General features: G+C 49.4%; 2 protein-coding genes across 4 annotated transcripts in view; one reads left to right on the top strand and one right to left on the bottom strand.

Annotated features, from left to right (window-relative positions):
• The window catches only part of LOC308657797 (uncharacterized protein), a 125,219-nt gene that overhangs the window by 38,853 nt on the left and 70,893 nt on the right, over positions 1 to 15,473 (bottom strand). The window lies entirely within an intron of this gene.
• On the top strand, positions 4,639 to 13,946 carry IRF1 (interferon regulatory factor 1). Of its 2 annotated transcripts, none has more exons than XM_081283860.1 (10): positions 4,639 to 6,419; positions 7,545 to 7,636; positions 8,920 to 9,019; positions 9,808 to 9,984; positions 10,092 to 10,141; positions 10,240 to 10,372; positions 10,528 to 10,650; positions 11,159 to 11,208; positions 12,069 to 12,204; positions 12,476 to 13,942. In XM_081283860.1, exons 2-10 carry the CDS (start codon positions 7,550 to 7,552, stop codon positions 12,598 to 12,600), a joined length of 981 nt encoding a protein of 326 aa, XP_081139986.1. In that variant the 5' UTR covers positions 4,639 to 6,419; positions 7,545 to 7,549; the 3' UTR covers positions 12,601 to 13,942. The 2 variants fall into 2 exon arrangements, with proteins under 2 accessions (XP_081139986.1, XP_081139987.1); XM_081283861.1 differs by lacking the exon at positions 4,639 to 6,419 and adding an exon at positions 6,485 to 6,797 and having other exon boundaries at positions 12,476 to 13,946.

Here is a 15,473-nt window from a genome sequence, read left to right as displayed (position 1 = left end):
TCAAAGGAAATGTGCCCCCTCCCCTCCAGACACACACACACCCTGCTCAGCCCCAGGCAGCCCAAGTTGCACCACCTGGGAGGAGGGTCCCACCCTGGGGGGAGGGGAGGGTCCCACCCCAGAGCTCAGGTTCCCCGGGGCGAAGTGAGGCCAAGAAGCCTGCCCGAGGCACTACGCAAGAACGAGAGTGGGCGTAGGCCATTCTCAGGACTCTCCCGCGCCGGAGGTGGGGTGGGAGAGGAGGGCGCTGCTCCCATCCAGTCCTGCTGTGGGTCACGGCCGCTGGGCCTGGCCGAGAGCCTCCGCTGGCTTCTGGGCCCCATGCGGTGGATGGGGAGCTGAGGCCTCTTTCCTTCCAACGCAGTGTTTATAAGAAACGAAACTCCGTACAGGGCATCAGCGGCTGCCCACAATGTCACACGCACACACCCGCGGGCGGGGTGGGGAGGTGTTCCGGAAAAGCCCTGGGCGCTAGAGCAATTCCACAGTCCTCCGTAACGTCGCAGGACCCCCTAGTGCTTTCCCAGCCAGCTGCAACCTCTCACTCCGCATTTAGGACTTTTATAACTGCGACGTTTATTCTGCTGTGTCATACAGCATTTTTGACAAAACTTTGGGAAGGAAGAGGCTGATTTCTTGCTCAATGAATCCTCTGGGCCAAACCTGCAGTTGACCAAGAGCAGGATCGTGATTCCTATCTGTGAAATGAATTAAAAGGCTCTCCTTCTGTCCACCTAGACTTTTTGCAAACAGATCGATGGTGCCTGGATTCTTTCCTCAAGCTTTCGGATGTTTTTATGCCGGATGTGTCCTGCACTTCACAGTTTAGGACTACCTGCCTACCAGGCATGCTGCGAAATTAGAGATGACAGTTGGGAGGGGCTTTGGGCATCTCAGAGCCCTACCTTTGGACATGGAAAGCTGAAAGTCCTTTTGAGGGTTTGTGTGCTTTGGGGAGCAGACCACCCAGTAGAAAATCTAGTTCATGCCCAGTACTCTGGCTCTCCCAAATTGACTTTGGAGAGAATTTCTTACCTCTCATCTCTAACATCAGAGGATCTGACCACATTCTACCAAGAAATGCCTGCATCAGAGAGAATTAATAATCTGAGAAAGATTGAGCATGGTGCAACAACATAATCCACTTAACAAGGATTTCCTGAGTGCCCACCAGGTTCCAGTCACCCTACTTGGGGACTATCAAGACACTGCAGCATCATGTTAGTGTGCTGTCTAATGATCTTGCTTCCAAAATTCTCATTGCAAAAGTCATCTCCAAGGTGGCCTTGCCAGCCAGCCAGCCAGCTTCCCTTGACAGCCCTGAAAACCCCAAGGTTTAATACAGAGAAATGGTGCAATAAATTCACCTTCCCTGAGTGAGGGTATGGATGGTAGGTATCCTGGGAGTGAGGTAGTATCCCAGAGCAGGGTGCATAGTCAGTCTCAGGTGACTGCCAGCTAACTCTAGCTGCAGGTTTTGAGGAACCTGCTCAGGTCTTTTACAGGAAAAATAAAAATAAAAAAGCAGATTTTGTTTCCCAGAAAGTCACCTCTCACAAGGTAGTAAGTGGTGAAAAGAAACACGTGAAAGTCAAAGGCTAAGGGGTTCTAAGCAGGGAGGACTTCTGGTTGGCCACTTTGGGAGCACTTCATTGAAACCAAGCTTTTGCTCTGGGACAGAAATTAGCCAGACACAGTGGCATATGTCTGTAATTCCAGCAACTCGGAGGCTGAGGCATGAGAATCTCCAGTTCAAAGCCAGCCTCATCAATTTAGCGAGGCCCTAAGCAACTCAGTGAGACCCTATCTCTAAATAAAACATAAAAAAAGGGCTGAGGATGTGGCTCAGTGGTTAAGCACTCCTGGGTTCCATCCCTGTTATGCCCCCCCCCCAAAAAAAAAGGAGAGAGAGATACAGAGAGAGAGAGAGATAGAGACAGAGAGAGAAACTGAAGTGTGTAGAGAGGGAAGGGAAGAGAAGTCAGTGATGCTAAGAATCAGGGAACAGAGATGAGAAAATGGAAGGAGGCATGAGGGGAAGAATATAAAGTGTTCGATGTGCAGTGAAAGGTTTATGAATTCCTATGAATACATTACATTTGATTAATATTTTACAGTTTGAAAATGATTTTGATAATCTACATAATTTCATCTTGTCAAAGGATGAACAAAGGATAACAAATTTAGTTATATATCTAAGTGGCTTTTATTCACAATTCATGAATCAGGCAGCCTCCATCAATAGCAGAACACTGGGGTATATGAGGCAGGAACAAGGGGGAAAAATAGAACCCCGACCCCAAATCCTGATTGGTTAACATCAGGATACTTCAGGTTACTTTGTTTTTTGTTTTTTTTTTTTAAACAAGTATTAAAGCAGAGGGGACTTACTTATTATGTTGACTCAGATAGATTAGAATCTCTTGCTTTCAGGAAAACTTGGTCTGGCTTGGAATCAATCTGTTCCCTTAAAAGATTATGTGGTACTTAGCATAAGTGACTCCATTTTGGCTAGGTCTGGTTGTGTTGAAGCCTAGTAGAGGAGCTCACTCCAAAACAAGGGCATCTCATCATTTTGTTTAAAAACCTCAGGAATTGACAACACAATGATTAGGTGAGATGGGCAGAGATTATCTTTATAGATGAGAAAACTGAGGCCCAGGGAGGGACACTAACTTTATAAGATTACACAGCAAGTGACAAAAGCACAAGAATGCAGCTTCAGACTCAAATTCTGAATTCTTTCTACACTCCTCTAGTTACTATCAGAAATGGGATAACTGGGGTTGGGTTCAGTGGTAGAGCACTTGCCTAACATATGTGAATGTGAGTCACTGGGTTTGATCCTTAGCGCGCGTTTCGTTTCTCTCTCTCTCTCTCTCTCTCTCTCTCTCTCTCTCTCTCTCTCTCTCTCTCTCTCTCATATATATATGGAACTGTTTGTTGAGGAGAGAAGTTAGAATGGGACCCCTGAACAAAGTTGAGCAGAGACTTGAATGTCGAACTGAGGCATGTGAGGGAGCTCAGAAGGTTCCTGAGTGGACTCAAATGTTAGGGAGATCCTCAAAATTAGTGTGATCATTGCAGTGCAAAGACATTTTCTTCCCTATTTTCCGAGGCAGGCTTAATAGGGAGGGAGGCCCCCAGGGAAGATGCAGCAGCAACCTGGTCCTGGAATGTGAAATCATAACCTGATGCATCAAAGGAAGACCCAGAGGACTAGTTGAGGTAAAAAAGATGGGAAAGATTTAACCAGGGAGGATGGAGAGGTGTGTGTATGTGAATAGAATTGTAGGGAGATGTCCACAGGGCAGCCAGAGCAGCTTGGGCTTGGAGGACATCTACCTAGAGAAGATGGTTGGATTAGAGATGATTAGTACTTTAAGTCTGAGGGAAGAGAGCCCACCCTGAATTACTAAGAACTTATGGGAGACCATGTGTTCAACATAGCATCACAGGGAATTCTTTTGTAGAGGATTCATTGAAACCATTTATAATAAAAACTTTGGGTACTTAAACAGGGGTTAGCTAGCTCACAGCATCTCCAATCATGATAAGCAGATTCTTACAGGTTTCAAAATGAAAAAAGAATCCCTAAAGCTAAAAGTTAAAAAAAAAAAAAGCCAAAGAACGCTTTAAAGATGTAAGTGACAGTTTCATTGGTAAATCCTAACACTGGGGAATTTCTCCTAAGCAAAAAATTATTGATGTGTGCAAAGATTTTGCTAACAGTGTTGTTTGTATTATGAAAAAATGGAAATAACCTAAATGTCCTACAATAGGGGATTAATTGGGTAAATTTTTATTTATCCTTATGATAGAAAATATGCACCCATTACAAATAATATTGTGGATGTACATTTATAACATGGAAAGGTGGTCATTATGTATATATATGCACACACAGGTGAACTAATACAAAGTTTTTGTTTTAAAGCACTTTTTAGTCTCCTGTTGCCTTCATGAGGTCTCTGTTGTCAATTCCTGAGGCTAAAGAGATGCAAAGTTTCTCTCCCTAATCTCATTCTGAATTTTCTATTCAAGGGCACTATAGGAGGTTCTCAAGGATGGGACAAGCATCTATCTACTTCATAAAGAATAGATGTCATGACTCAGGAGTCACTTGTTTTCTGCTTTTCTTGCTTGGAAGGTCTTGGTTCCTGGAACAGGTTCTCACTCCTATTGTCACTTATAGCACCTAAATCCACCTCCCCATTCCAGTGCCTCAGTGCCTTCCATTTGACTTCACACCCTGCTAGACTCCTTCCTGGAAGGTCCTGCTGCCCCCTTGCCTTTCCTAGCTCCTGACCCGCCACTATCTAGGAGACAGCTCTGACCCATTCCTGCTGGTCTCCCAGGCTTTGCATCAGTCAAAGCACTCAAATTCTAGTCTTACCAGAATTGAATTAACCCATCCATCTCATCTGTGGAAGGGAGGGAGTAGAGTGATTGACAAGTGGGATGCTGCATTGATGTGTCTGTTTATAGCCGCATTGCTGCAGTCTGGCTGGGCACAAATCAGGAGCCACTCAAGCAGGAACAAACTTTATTTCTGAACTCACCTGAAGGCCACCCTCGCGCGGTCCTTCCAGGAACTCCATACACCAACCCGACCTCCCTCCACCGGAACTTTTCCAACCAACAGGAACTCTCCCGCCAGAGCTCAACCCTAACTCAAAGGGAACTCCGGGAGAACTCAAAAGTAGCAGCGCCGCAGGCAGCAGGAGCCACCCTATTGCAAGGGTCTATATACAACTGAATACACAGCCTGTTTCAATCCAGCATCATCCAGTCACAGCAATTATACACAGCTTAACTTAATTATCATCATCTTAAAGGCTCGCTGGCGTCACTCCTTCTGGCAAAATGCTAGGCGCCATCCCAACTCGGTTGCGCCTCTCAACACCGCATCACTGCAACTAGGTGCTGCCCTAGAAGGAGAGCCACGCGAAAGGGAATGACACACCTGAAAGAGCTGTTTACTTCTGAGTCAGCAGCTTTGGGAAGGTGAAGAAAGTTCTGTATGGAAAATTAGCACCTAGCTCAATCTCTAGGAATACAAATGGGGCAAGGTTCTAGTTGTGAGTACAGGAGTTATTGCCCTTATCAAGAGGCATGGGACCCTGGGCTAGAGCTATTGCCTTGGCCAACCTTGTGTAATTTCTCCCTGCTGCCCAGCACCTCCAGGGTCAAGTCTTGGGGACCCAAAGAAGACATAAATGCTGCCTTTTCAGACCTCCTTTGCAAGGTCCAGAGCAAAATGGCCTGAGGCAGGAGTGCTAGGAGGGATCACAGTTGCTTCTCTGAATCCCTTCTCTTATTCCCTTTCTCTAAGGCAATTCCAAAGATGCAAAGGGGGAAGGTGTCATCTTGTTCATTATTAGACTCTGGAGGCAGGAACCTTCAAAACAGCAGTATCTGGTGCCAGAATGGGGCAAGCACTTTTCAAATATCGTTTCCCCGCATCATTGCAAACCAGCAAGGTAGGACTGTTATCATTTCGTAGTTGAGGAAACTGAGTCCTGGGTTAGTTGCGCCAGCAGGTGCCAGGTTGGGATTTCCTCTCATCAGAAGCCAATGCAGCACCTCAGGCAGAGTAGGCTTTCTACCTCTAACTCCCCGAAAGCAGGTGAGCGACCTAGCGGGGGCGATGTCAATCTCTCAAGACAGAGACGCTGGGAGGGCTAAAACCCTTCCTTCTTGACACTCCCATTCATGGGCTTGGGGGGCCATTCTGGTTTTCGGGGATTCAGTTCTGGCGTCCTTTCTGAAGAGGGCAGCAGGTGCCCAGGTGATCCCCTCACCTGAGCTCGGGAGCTAGATGTCTCCGGAGAGGTGGGCCAGGAGAGGGCCACAGAAGCCCCCAGGCTGAGCGAATGCGGAACCAGGGGAGTGACCGTGGGCTGGGGTCACTCGATTTTCCAAGGACAGCCTTCCTCCGGGGCCAGCCGGATTGGGGGTGGAGTGGGAGTGCGCGGGGCGGGCCCGCAGTGGCCCCGGGGCGGCGGCGCCGGCCGGAGGGGGTGGGGAGGAGCAGCCGCCCTGTACTTCCCCTTCGCAGCTTAGCTCTACAACAGCCTGATTTCCCCGAAATGATGAGGCGGCGCCGGCCAATGGGCGCCCGCGCGGCGCCAAGGAGGCGGAGCCCGGCCTGGGTTGGGGGAATCCCGCTAAGTGTTTAGATTTCTCCGCGGCGCCGCGGCCTCGGCAGAGCGCGCCACTCCTTCGTCGAGGCAGGACGTGTGCCCTAGCCAGCAGAGCCGAGGCCAGCAGGAGCAGTGCCCAGCCAAGGCCAGCCGTGCCCAGTGGACCCAAGACCCGGGCATCCTCTGCCTTATCTCCGCTTCGCGAGTCGGCACAGCAGTCCCCGCCTCGTCGGGAACCTTGGGCGCAGCCAGCGGATCGCTCTTGCTGCAGAGGTGAGCCCGCCTTCGCGGCTGGGGGACCTGCGGCGTCGAACAAAAGGCGCGCGGGACACCAGGAAGTGGGGGCCAAAAACCCCAGCCCGGAGAGTCGCGGGCGCGCGGCGTTGCCCGGGCCCCGGCGCGGGCTCGGGAGGGCGCTGGAGGAGCTGCGAGCGGCAGCGCGGGGAGGGCGGGCCGCGGCGTGGACCGCCCACTGGCCGAGGTTGCCTGCGCCCGGCCGCTTTCGCAGATCTGCGTGCGCGGAGCTGCCAGGGGCCTCTAGGTGGCCCGGTACATTGGTCGCGCGCATCCACACGCCATGTCAGAGAACTCGAGTGTCTGCCCGCGCGCAGGAGCCCGGTGTTCCTGGGCTCTGGCTTTTGCCTGTCACAGGTTGGCGCCCTTGCCCCAGGTTTCGGGCTGCCTGTGCTGGTGGCAGGGACTGGCTTGCTGCCCTTAGTGACTGGAGGAGGTCAGGACTTATATGGGGGTCATGGACCAGGGGGGTGGCAGGAGCCGGCGCCACAGGTGTTCCTCGAGCCACTTTTCTTGAGGAGGGGAAACCAAGCCCAAAGGAATTGCGCGTCCTGGCGTCAGCCTTGTGGGCAGGGTGGCTGTCAGGCATAGAATGGGTTGGGGGGGGGCGGGGTGAGAAGGTGTCCAGGATCCTTGGGGACTGAATACCCGTTAGGGAAGGTGCACAGCTTATGGCGACAACTCAAATGGGGGAAATTTCTTCTTGGCATAGGGGTGTGGGGGGGGGGAACCCTCCCTTTTTAAAGAATTTGGGTTTTGAGAGAAAAGTTTTGGTTTTAAGATATCTGTGTATTTGGTCTCTTTTCCTGCACTTAAGCCCTGAAGCCCTCACTTGTATGCCCACCTCCTTCTGAGAGGGCTGGGACAGGATGAAAGAAGGAGCAGATGTTTTTGCCCAAGATGTTGAAACAATTTGGAGAGCAGTTTTATTCCAGTGCAGGCTTCCTTTCCCATGTTTGTTAAGTCCTGTTATCCGAGGGCAGGAGAGGGTAAAGATCTGGGTGTGAAAATAGGGGAGATTAAGTGAACTCTGGTGGGACAAGGTAGTGACCAGGGATTGTTCAATAGACTCCAAAACAGGAGCCTTCTGTCTTCTCTTTACAGCCAACATGCCCATCACTCGGATGCGCATGAGACCGTGGCTAGAGATGCAGATTAATTCCAACCAAATTCCGGGGCTGATCTGGATTAATAAAGTGAGTGTAACTTTTTGGGTTTTTCTGCTACTGTTGTTATCCATGTTCTTCAGGGGACCAAAGCTTCAGATGCAGCTCAAAAAAGGGAAATGATAAGGAGGCAGGCAGATGTGTTTTCCCAGTGGGTTCTGCAGTGGGTGTGCAAGGCCCAGGCCTGGGCCCTCTTTGCCGAAGTCCTGTCTTCTTCCCTTCTCAAGGTGTGGACAGTAACCCTCTTAAAGGCACCTGAAGTTTCCAGCAGCCAGACTCTCCCAGCATTTTCAGAGCTTGAGTTCTTATCTTCTCCCAGGGATACCCCTACCACACACACACACAGCATTCTGCAGGGCTCTGGCTGGGCAGATGATAGGAAACAGAGAGGTGGGTACTGCTGGGTAGGAAGGTGGTTGTCTCAGCAGAGAACCCAAGAACTAACCTTTTTCAGTTACTCTGACCTAAGAAGACTAACTGCTACACTTAGGGCAAGATAGACTCTGTAGTCTTAGTATCAATAATAGTAGTAATAGCAATATTAGTATGCATAATAGTAATGGCTAGCAGTTACTATGTACCTTGCACCTTGCTAAGTATGTTACTTAACTTGTGCCATTTCATTCTCACAGTAGTACTGTGAGGAATGGTCCAAATAAGGACACTGAGGCGCTGAGAAGTTGATAATAAGATCACACAAAAAGTGATAAAACCAAGCTTTGAACCTGAACAGTTTGATTCAGAAATCCATAGAGCTAGCCACCAGTAATAATGACAGTAAGACCTTAATCTTCATTTGTCAGTGTCCCCACACATGCTCTGGTTTTTACCCTCAGGCATATTTTCTTGTTTCAGAGAGAGGAAACTGTGGTGCCACAGGTAGTCACATTCAGGTCTGGCCCAGTACTCCCTGAAGGGTGTGATCAGGACCCCCTGTGTAGGAGCCAGTTGTCCCAGGTGTCCTCAGCAGACCCATTTAATAGAAGAGTTTCCATTTTTACTTCTGTTTTGGTGCTAACCAGCCAGAGCATTCAGATCAATGCTGTGGGGGAGAGGACTCTGTGGGTCCCAGCATATCTATAATGTGCATAGCGGTGTTTTTGCTGAGCTATTGGTACCACAGTCCATCACCCTCCTAAGAGATCCAGAGTGGCCTGTTGAAGCCAGTCTCAGGACTGGTCAACCCAAACCAGATGGGGTGAAAAGGGGAAGTCAGCTTTTTCCCAGACCTGGGGGGCTGGGCATACTCAGCCACAAAGCCTGTGGTCTCTGATCTGACACAGCCTCTGTGTATTTGTGTGTGTGTTGTTCAGGAGGAGATGATCTTCCAGATCCCATGGAAGCATGCTGCAAAACATGGCTGGGACATCAACAAGGATGCCTGTTTGTTCCGGAGCTGGGCCATCCACACAGGTGTGTCCCTGGGACTGTGTCCCTGAGAGCTAGGGAAGAAACAAGGGAGGCTCTAATATTCATGCAAAGGCTCTTGATGTCCCTGATCTCCCTGATATAGTGTACAGAGTTATTGGGGGGGGGGCAAGGGGCAGACCCATATTTCTGAAGGATAAAAATTGATGTTTCGGCAAATTCTTAAAGGGATTTATAAAGCCAAAATCTTAGAAAGCAAAATAGTATTAATACTACTTGAGGGAGTTTGTGGCTAAAGTTCTCCCTGGAAAAAGAAGTCGTGAGCCAGGGCACTAAAAGAGATCCATATCTTCCTTTTTTTTGAGGGGAAAAAAAGGTCTTTGGCTCAAGGACCACCTGGTTGATGATTGGTCTCTTTTTATCTTTAAGTGATGGGGCTCTTGGCCCAGCTTGGAATAGTCAGTCTACCTGTTAGACCTAATAGTCAGTCTACCTATTAGCTGGCCTCTCTGTGCTCACTCCTAGTTTGGAAGTATCAGATAAGCCCCAGTCCCTACCCTCTCTCTGGCTGCTGGTAGCACAAGCAGGGAGACTGGGCATGGTCCAGGACACAGCACATTTTTTGGGGGAGGGGCACTCTAATGCATCTGTCTGGGCCCTTCACCGAGGCTTGGTGGATGTTTGAGCCAAGCTTGGATCTTTGAGAAGCCCCCGAGTCTAGAGCCTGCAGAGGGTCACTAAGGTTTCACCAGTGTGGGCATCTGGAGTACTTTTGCCTTACTCCTCTCAGGCAAGGGGTAGCTGATGATCCATTTCACCCTCTTGCTCTCTAGGCCGATACAAAGCTGGGGAAAAGGAACCAGATCCTAAGACATGGAAGGCAAACTTCCGCTGTGCCATGAACTCCTTGCCAGACATTGAGGAGGTGAAGGACCAGAGCAGGAACAAGGGCAGCTCAGCCGTGCGGGTATACCGGATGCTTCCACCCCTGACCAAGAACCAGAGAAAAGGTAGCCAAGAGCTCTGGGTCTTTGGGGAGCCCTTGGGAGAAAGGGAGTAAGAAGGCCAGCTGGGCTGGCATTCCTATGCCGAGGTTGACAGCCTGTCTGCCCCACAGAGAGAAAGTCCAAGTCCAGCCGAGACACTAAGAGCAAGGGCAAAAGAAAGGTGAGTATGGTCCTCAGCAGCTGGGCCTTTTGTCATTGTGGGTCAGGGTGAGCAGTGGAGAGTGCTACAGTGGGCCTAAGCTGCTTTTCCCTCCACAGTCATGTGGGGACTCCAGCCCTGACACCTTCTCTGATGGACTCAGCAGCTCCACTCTGCCTGATGACCACAGCAGCTATACAGCTCAGGGATATGTGGGGCAGGACCTGGAGTTGGAGCAGGCACTTACTCCAGGTGAGGATGGCTTTTTATCTTGGGTCCAAGATGCATTGTGCTGTCTTGGTAGCAGAGGGTGGCCTGTTGGACCAGGCTGAAGGGTGCAGGGTGCCTGGTATCTTGCAAACTAACAAAGCACACATCCTTGACCTTTGGTTCCTGCTGCTCCCCAGCACCATCACCGTGTGTTGTTAGTAGCACTCTTCCTGATTGGCACATCCCAGTGGAAATTGTGCCGGACAGCACCAGTGACCTCTACAACTTCCAGGTGTCACCCATGCCCTCCACCTCTGAAGGTTTGTATTGCTGAGTCCTGGTCTGTCTGCTTAACTGTTTGGGTCCTGAGAAGGGTTTTCTGAGGGAGAAAAGATGCTTAGAAAGCCACTAGCCACGGAGCTGATAGAGCTGGGCATTGTCTACTCCCAATTCCCATGGGCATGAAGCAAGCCCCTGGGATACCAGGAAGGCAGTTCAGAGTGGACTACAGTACCGTGGTGGGCTGGGGAGAAGAGAGAAGGGAGCAGGGGCTGTGTCTTGATCTAAGGTTGCTAGTTCTCCTGGCTCCTCTGCAGCCCAATTCCTTAGAGTGAGGAAGGAAGTGAAGGGGTGGGAAGAGGCGTGACTTCATAGTTTAGGAGGCTGAGTCACCAAGCCAGTGTCTTGTTCTGGAATATCCATGGCAGATGTCTGCTGGGAGGCCAGTGGTATATGTGTGTGTAGGGGCAGGGGACCCTGGAGGGACTGGAACTGCAGGGCCAGTGTGATCTACTGCCATCCAGCATCTCTGCTCTTCCCCATCCACAGCTGCAACAGACGAGGATGAGGAAGGGAAATTACCTGAGGACATCATGAAGGTATAGCCCTTTCCTTCCTGGCTTTCTTTTGAAGTAGACATTTCTTGGTGAGGAGAGAGAGAATCATTGAGAGCTTCCAGATCAGAGGGTGGGCAGCTGCTGTTGTCCCCGACTACTTGCATAGTCCCACAAGCAGCATATCCACTTGGTGGGGACCGTTGCCCTTCTTGGTTGGGAAAGACGATGGGTTGTGAAGGCTGGTGGGAAGCCGTGTCTCCAGTTAGCCTTCCTAAAGCAAACTTGAGGGCCCCAGACAGAGCTGTGAATCAGCCACTATCAGTGCCAGGTCCCTGGCCCGTGTCCTCAGCCCCAACATGCCCAGCCCTGCTAGTTTGGGAAATGCACATCAGGTTTCAATAATCAGCCTTTGGGATCTGTAATATGATGGCTTTAAAAAAAATTTTTTAAGACAAATTATCCTCCAGTTTTTTTTTCTTTCTCTGCTTCAGTTTTAAAAATGAATACAAAACATTTTCGAGGTAGTTTTTCCCTGACTCTGCCACATTAGCACAGACAACTGAGATGTGGATCCAGTTCCTTTTCTCTAAGCTTTTTAGTTATCTTTTCTTATTATGCTAACTGTGCTTTAAGCCTCAATCCCAGTTGAGGGAAGTGGTGGAGATACTCTCGTAGAGGGCAGGAGTGGGAAGAGTGGGAAAATGACCCAAGGAGCAGGGCCTGTGTGCGTTGTGCCTCCCAGATCCAGGGCCTGGTTCTGACTGCTGCACATCAGCATCCATAAGAGAATGTGAAAATGCTCAAGGGTGTGGTCCTGGTTGGGAAGCCTTGGCTTATCAAGGGCAGGCCACAGGGTGAATCTTCATGGGAAGGCTGCTGAATGCTTCTTGCTTTGTCTCTAGCTCTTGGAGCAGTCTGAGTGGCAGCCGACAAACGTAGATGGGAAGGGGTACCTTCTCAATGAACCTGGGGCCCAGCCCACCTCTATCTATGGAGACTTCACCTGCAAGGAGGAGCCGGAAGTTGACAGCCCTGGGGGTAAGAAATCCCTGGATCCTTATGGTTTCTTGGAGAAGGGAAACTCCTGTAGTGGGTGGGGAAGGTTTGGGAACAGGGCCAGGAGACAGTAAGGTAAGCAGCTATGTTCCTGTTCCCTGTGGTTTACCTAAAGATGGTGTGTGCTTGCTGCTGCCTTGTGGACAGTGGAGGCTCTGTCTGTGACTTGGGGACAGAGCTGTGTGGATGTGGACTGGGGAACACACCTTATGTCCCCACCCCACTCCTTACATAACCTTCCTTCATCTTCTAGGAGATATTGGGCTCAGCCTACACCGTGTCTTCACAGATCTGAAGAATATGGATGCCCTCTGGCTGGACAATCTGCTGCCCCCAGTCAGGGTGCCCTCCATCCAAGCCATTCCTTGTGCACCGTAGCTGGGCCTCTCGGCCTCCTTTCTCCCTAGGCAAACAAAACTTGGCATCATGGTGGCTATGGTACATAGAAGCTGGACTCCTGTGGGCCCCTCGACATAGCAAAGTGTGACCCCACTGCAGGGATGGGACCTCTATCTTTGGGTCAGTGGACTCTCAGAGGACCTGGCAGGCCAGGGTCTGGGTTTGCCTTGTGCTATAAAGCTGGCCCTGCCTCCTGAGAATTAGGGGTTGAGGTTCAGAGATTGGTGTGTCAGGTGGACTTGGACAGAAGTTGGCCTTCATATTTTCTCTGTGATCCCAGCTGCCTGGAGAGGGTCTCTCTGTCACTGAGTGGCCCTGCGGGGAACAGATCAGTGACCTCAGAAGAGAATAGCGCCAACTCCAGGGCTGGCTCTGCACTAAGAGACAATTGCACTAAGTGAATCTATTCCCAAAGAACCCCCTCCCTTCCCAGCTGAGCCCTGGGGACTGTTCCAAAGCCAGTGAAATGTGAAGGAAAATTGGGGTCCTGCAGGGTGGTGTCCCTCAGCCTCAGAGGAGTGCTGCCCTGCTTCATACTTCAGATGAGGGGCTTGGGAAAAGACATGGCACTTTTTCTTGTGGACCTTGCCACATTTCTTATCAGAAATGTACACTAATGTTTTCCCCAAGCTCTTGGCCTTCGCATTTATTTATACAGTGCCTTTCCCTGTGCCCACCACCCCCTCAGGCCCTGGAAGCTCTCAGCAGGTCCAGGCAGGGAAGTGTGAGCGTCTTGGTATGACTTAAAATTGGAAATGCCATCTAGCCATTAAGTCATGTGAGATCACATGTAGACATGTTTATAAATATGTATATATTTGTCTTTTTATAAAAAGTTAATTGTTTATGAGGGATGTGTCCTTTTATTTAGAAATTTGTAGTTAGTTTTGCTTTTTATCGAAACATTCTGATGGAACTCATCATTGGCACCGTGCCTGAGCCTGGGTTTGTTGAGCACTGACTTGTATCATGCATCCTTTCAGTTATGGTCAGGGAGGAGATGGCAGGCAGGAGGACAGTCATGTCACAGGGAATGCTCATGTAAATGTAGTCACTTGCCCATGACTTTTCAGCCATAGCTGGGAGTTGATTCTAGGAACTGAGGAATGTCAGGTTTTTAGTTCTTCTAAGGTATATGCCATAGACTATGTGTCCTGCTGAACACCCAAGTTCTACTCCAAATGTCCAACAATTATTATGATACAATCACAGATGATCAGAACAGACAACCACCCAAGCAGTGTCCCCAAGGTGTGCTGTGATGGCCATCACTTCCTATCCAATTAATACAGTGATAGAAACCCTCTTTCTACACTGTTCAATTCTGTAGGCACTTACATGAGCCACGTGTGCCAGTTGAGCAGTTTAATTGTGGCCAGTGACACATTCAGGAACAAGTTTAAATTTTATTTAAAATGTGCCTGCTAGTTCAAGGCTTTAATTATGTGTGTGTGTGTGTGTATGCGCTGGGTATTGACCCAGGGCCTGGTGCACATGCTAGGTAAGCACTCTACCACTGAGACACATCCCCAGCCCTCAAGACTTATTATTTCAACAACCAACAATCACTCCATAGGTGCTGAACACCAGCCCTGCAGTGTAGTGGGAAATAGGTCCTTACACAAATGCATGAGCGAAACCTTGGCTGGCCTCACATGAAGCAGATTTTTAAAAATTCTATATCTTCCCAGAATTCTGTCTGGACTATTACACACAATCTTTATAAGGGGATATACTTGATCAGAGCAGTGGTTCTGAAAACTATAGTTAGGGAACCACTAATATATGATAATTCTCCCTTAAGGTCAGGCCCAAATTGTACAAAATGTCTGAGAGTGGAAGGTATGGGTTTTAATCATCTCTCTCCCTTGTCTTTAGCCCTAGGGCATTAATAGCACCCAGGTATTAAGTTGATGTTGTGACCACCCTGACCTAGGGAACAGGGTCATGGCAGTGATAGCATTGCTTAGGGATATGGATACATGTAGATATATCTTCCACACTCAGTCCCAGAAATCGATAACTGGGACCAAGGCTCTGGAAGGAGTGTTGGCCCTTGGTGGGAAGGGAAGGCTAAATGAGAAAATGATGAGTAAATGGGAAAAATGGGCAAAGTCTGACACATTTTCTGCCGAGCTCAGGAAGTACAATTCTCTGATCTCAGAAGCTGTGAGTGGTAGGTGCTCCTGCTGGGTGAGTGTACGTGGGAGCCTGGACAGGCCCCCATTATAAGCCCTGCACATCAGAAAATCCACTTGGGGTTTTCAAGAGTATCTTCACCTGGGGGCAGAGTGATGGACAAGATAGCCTTTTCTAGCTCTTCTAGGACCCAGTCTTTACCAAGAAGAACTAGACTGGTCAACCTCCTGTGGTTTCTATCTGGGATTTTCTAGCTGGTAGCATTTAGTTAATGATGGTGGGGTTTGGGCTTGTGAAGTCAGATAAAGTAGACTGAGAAGTGATGGGAGGAAGGAGAGAGTAACCCAGAACAAACATCAGTGCCTACTTCTGCCTTGTTTACTCTGTCCTGATCCCTGATGGAGAGTAGGCAGTGGGTATTATGAAGTCCCAGCAGCTGTTGAAGTCTCTCAAGTACTAACAAGCAAAATTCATCAATTATACATTACCAAAATGATAGAATTATGCCCATCAGTCCCCAACCTTCAGAAAGAAGATGGAGACCTGCTGTCCTCCAACTCATGGGACTAACACCTTGGGATGTCCAGAGAAGAGTTGCCAAACTCTGCAACCTCTCTCCCAAGATAGGGAGGTCCTGGGGCTATGTGGGATACAACCAGACCACCATGGACCTTAGCCCTTGCCTAGAAGACAAATATGATACATAAGACCCA

This window comes from Spermophilus citellus (assembly GCF_964194105.1).
Source record: "Spermophilus citellus genome assembly, chromosome: 1".
Classification (NCBI taxonomy): domain Eukaryota; kingdom Metazoa; phylum Chordata; class Mammalia; order Rodentia; family Sciuridae; genus Spermophilus; species Spermophilus citellus.
Note: the sequence above shows the minus strand (reverse complement) of the source record. Positions and strands in the feature narration are given on the sequence as shown.